Consider the following 1,682-nt stretch of genomic DNA (forward strand, 5'->3'; position numbering starts at 1 on the left):
GGGATTGCCTACTCACAGGTCCCGTGATAGCCGGACTCTGGAGACGAGGGTCCTCCCACTGTGTGTTCTTTGTATCTGGATAAAACAAAAAAAATAGCACAAGGTCTTTAGGTAATAAAAGGGTTCACCAAGACTTTAGGGGAAACTAGTGTCATTTGACTGATAATAAATCACCAAGATTTTTAAGAATTGATTATTAATTTAGTTCACTAGGCAAAAACCTTAAACATTTGCTGGTTTTCTACTGGTGTTCTATTTTTCTCTTTGAAGAGGTCACATTTGACTCTGGGAAATGTAAAGGGTTATTTTTTACAATTTCCTTCCCAAATTGCTCAATTAATTAGAATTACTCAAGAAATTATCAACAGATTAATCAGTACTGAAAATAGTTAGTTGCATGCCCTCTTTAACACTCTTATGACCATACAACTTTAATTTAAAGGCCATCATACAATACTTTTTCAACAACATGACCTGTCCATTGAGTTTCTGCTATAATGGATGAGGTGATTTGCGGTCCTGGACACTGAAAAATCTGTGGCTGCCGTGCAACCACTACACACTGTATAAAGTAACTTAAGAGAAAGACAGATTAAGTATGACGCACATGACCAAATGCAAGCATGGAAGACACAGAAAGTGGTAGGATGGAGTCATCTTACTGTGGTCAATGTAGAAGGTGCGTCCATCTGAATGAATTCTTTCTTCCCATCCAGGCTAGAAGGAACAAAAAAAGAAGAAGAGTAAGAAAAAGCTAATTCACCATTAGACAGTACTGTTAAGAACAGGCCATGCTCAAATAGTAAATTAAAATCCATCCATTTTTTTGTCCTTTTTTTATTTTATGCTTGATTGAATTTGACTGAGTAGCAAATGGTCCAAACACTGACAGCCCGGCACTGCGGACGAGCCAAGCTCAATCAAACATCACAAAAGGAACTGAAAGGATTTTTCTCCTATTTGAGTCAAGGTCTGAGACGTCAGCAAGGCAGGGATAGGACCACAACATAAAAGGTTAATAACCACTACTGGTTCAAACCAGTACACCACCACTGACACGGTGACCACTCGGTACAGTGCCACAGAGACACACACACACACACAGAGAGAGACACAAACAGAGAGAGACACACACACACACGCGCACACACACGCAAAACAGTAGATTGAGAGGAAGGGGTGGGAAAAGGGACCGAGTCTGACAATGAGTCAAACAGGGTGAACCCAACAGTATGTGTGTTTAAGTATGCTGCTACTGCATGAGAGGAGAGACCAGATTGAAATGTTGATAACACATGCAGCATACAGCCAGTTCCTTCCTCTAACATGTATAGCTCCTGTCTCTCCCTCCCTCTTCCCCCTTTGTTCAACTCGGTTCTCCTCCTTCAGTGCTTCTTGTTCATTCTCATTCCCTCACTAACATATGTCCGGTGCGCCTTGCCTCAATCCACTTTTCCGACTCGTCTATCTGTGCCTCAGACACTGACACAGGTACACAGACATGGGGCAGTCAGAGGGATCCCAGGAGAATGGTCAGGAGCTCCAAATGTTAATCATAGCAGTGGTGGTGCAGGAAGTGGGGTAAAATACTTATGATAAAAAGGAAGGGAAAGGTACAGCCCATCCATGCCGGTCATGAGAGAGAAAGAGAAAAGATACAAAGAGAGAGAGAGAGAGAGAGA

The 1,682-nt window shown here is 42.0% G+C and overlaps 1 protein-coding gene across 15 annotated transcripts in view; it reads right to left on the reverse strand.

The window, feature by feature from the left end:
• Positions 1-1,682, reverse strand: part of nedd4l (NEDD4 like E3 ubiquitin protein ligase) — a 47,549-nt gene that overhangs the window by 10,092 nt on the left and 35,775 nt on the right. For all 15 annotated transcript variants that reach the window (XM_032539862.1, XM_032539861.1, XM_032539865.1 and 12 more), the window contains 2 exons: positions 663-717; positions 17-75 (listed from right to left, as the gene is read on the reverse strand). In XM_032539862.1, coding sequence (XP_032395753.1) covers positions 17-75; positions 663-717 — 114 coding nt within the window. The remainder of the gene's footprint in view (positions 1-16; positions 76-662; positions 718-1,682) is intronic.

The sequence above is a fragment of the Etheostoma spectabile genome, chromosome 16 (genome assembly GCF_008692095.1).
Source record: "Etheostoma spectabile isolate EspeVRDwgs_2016 chromosome 16, UIUC_Espe_1.0, whole genome shotgun sequence".
Lineage (NCBI taxonomy): Eukaryota > Metazoa > Chordata > Actinopteri > Perciformes > Percidae > Etheostoma > Etheostoma spectabile.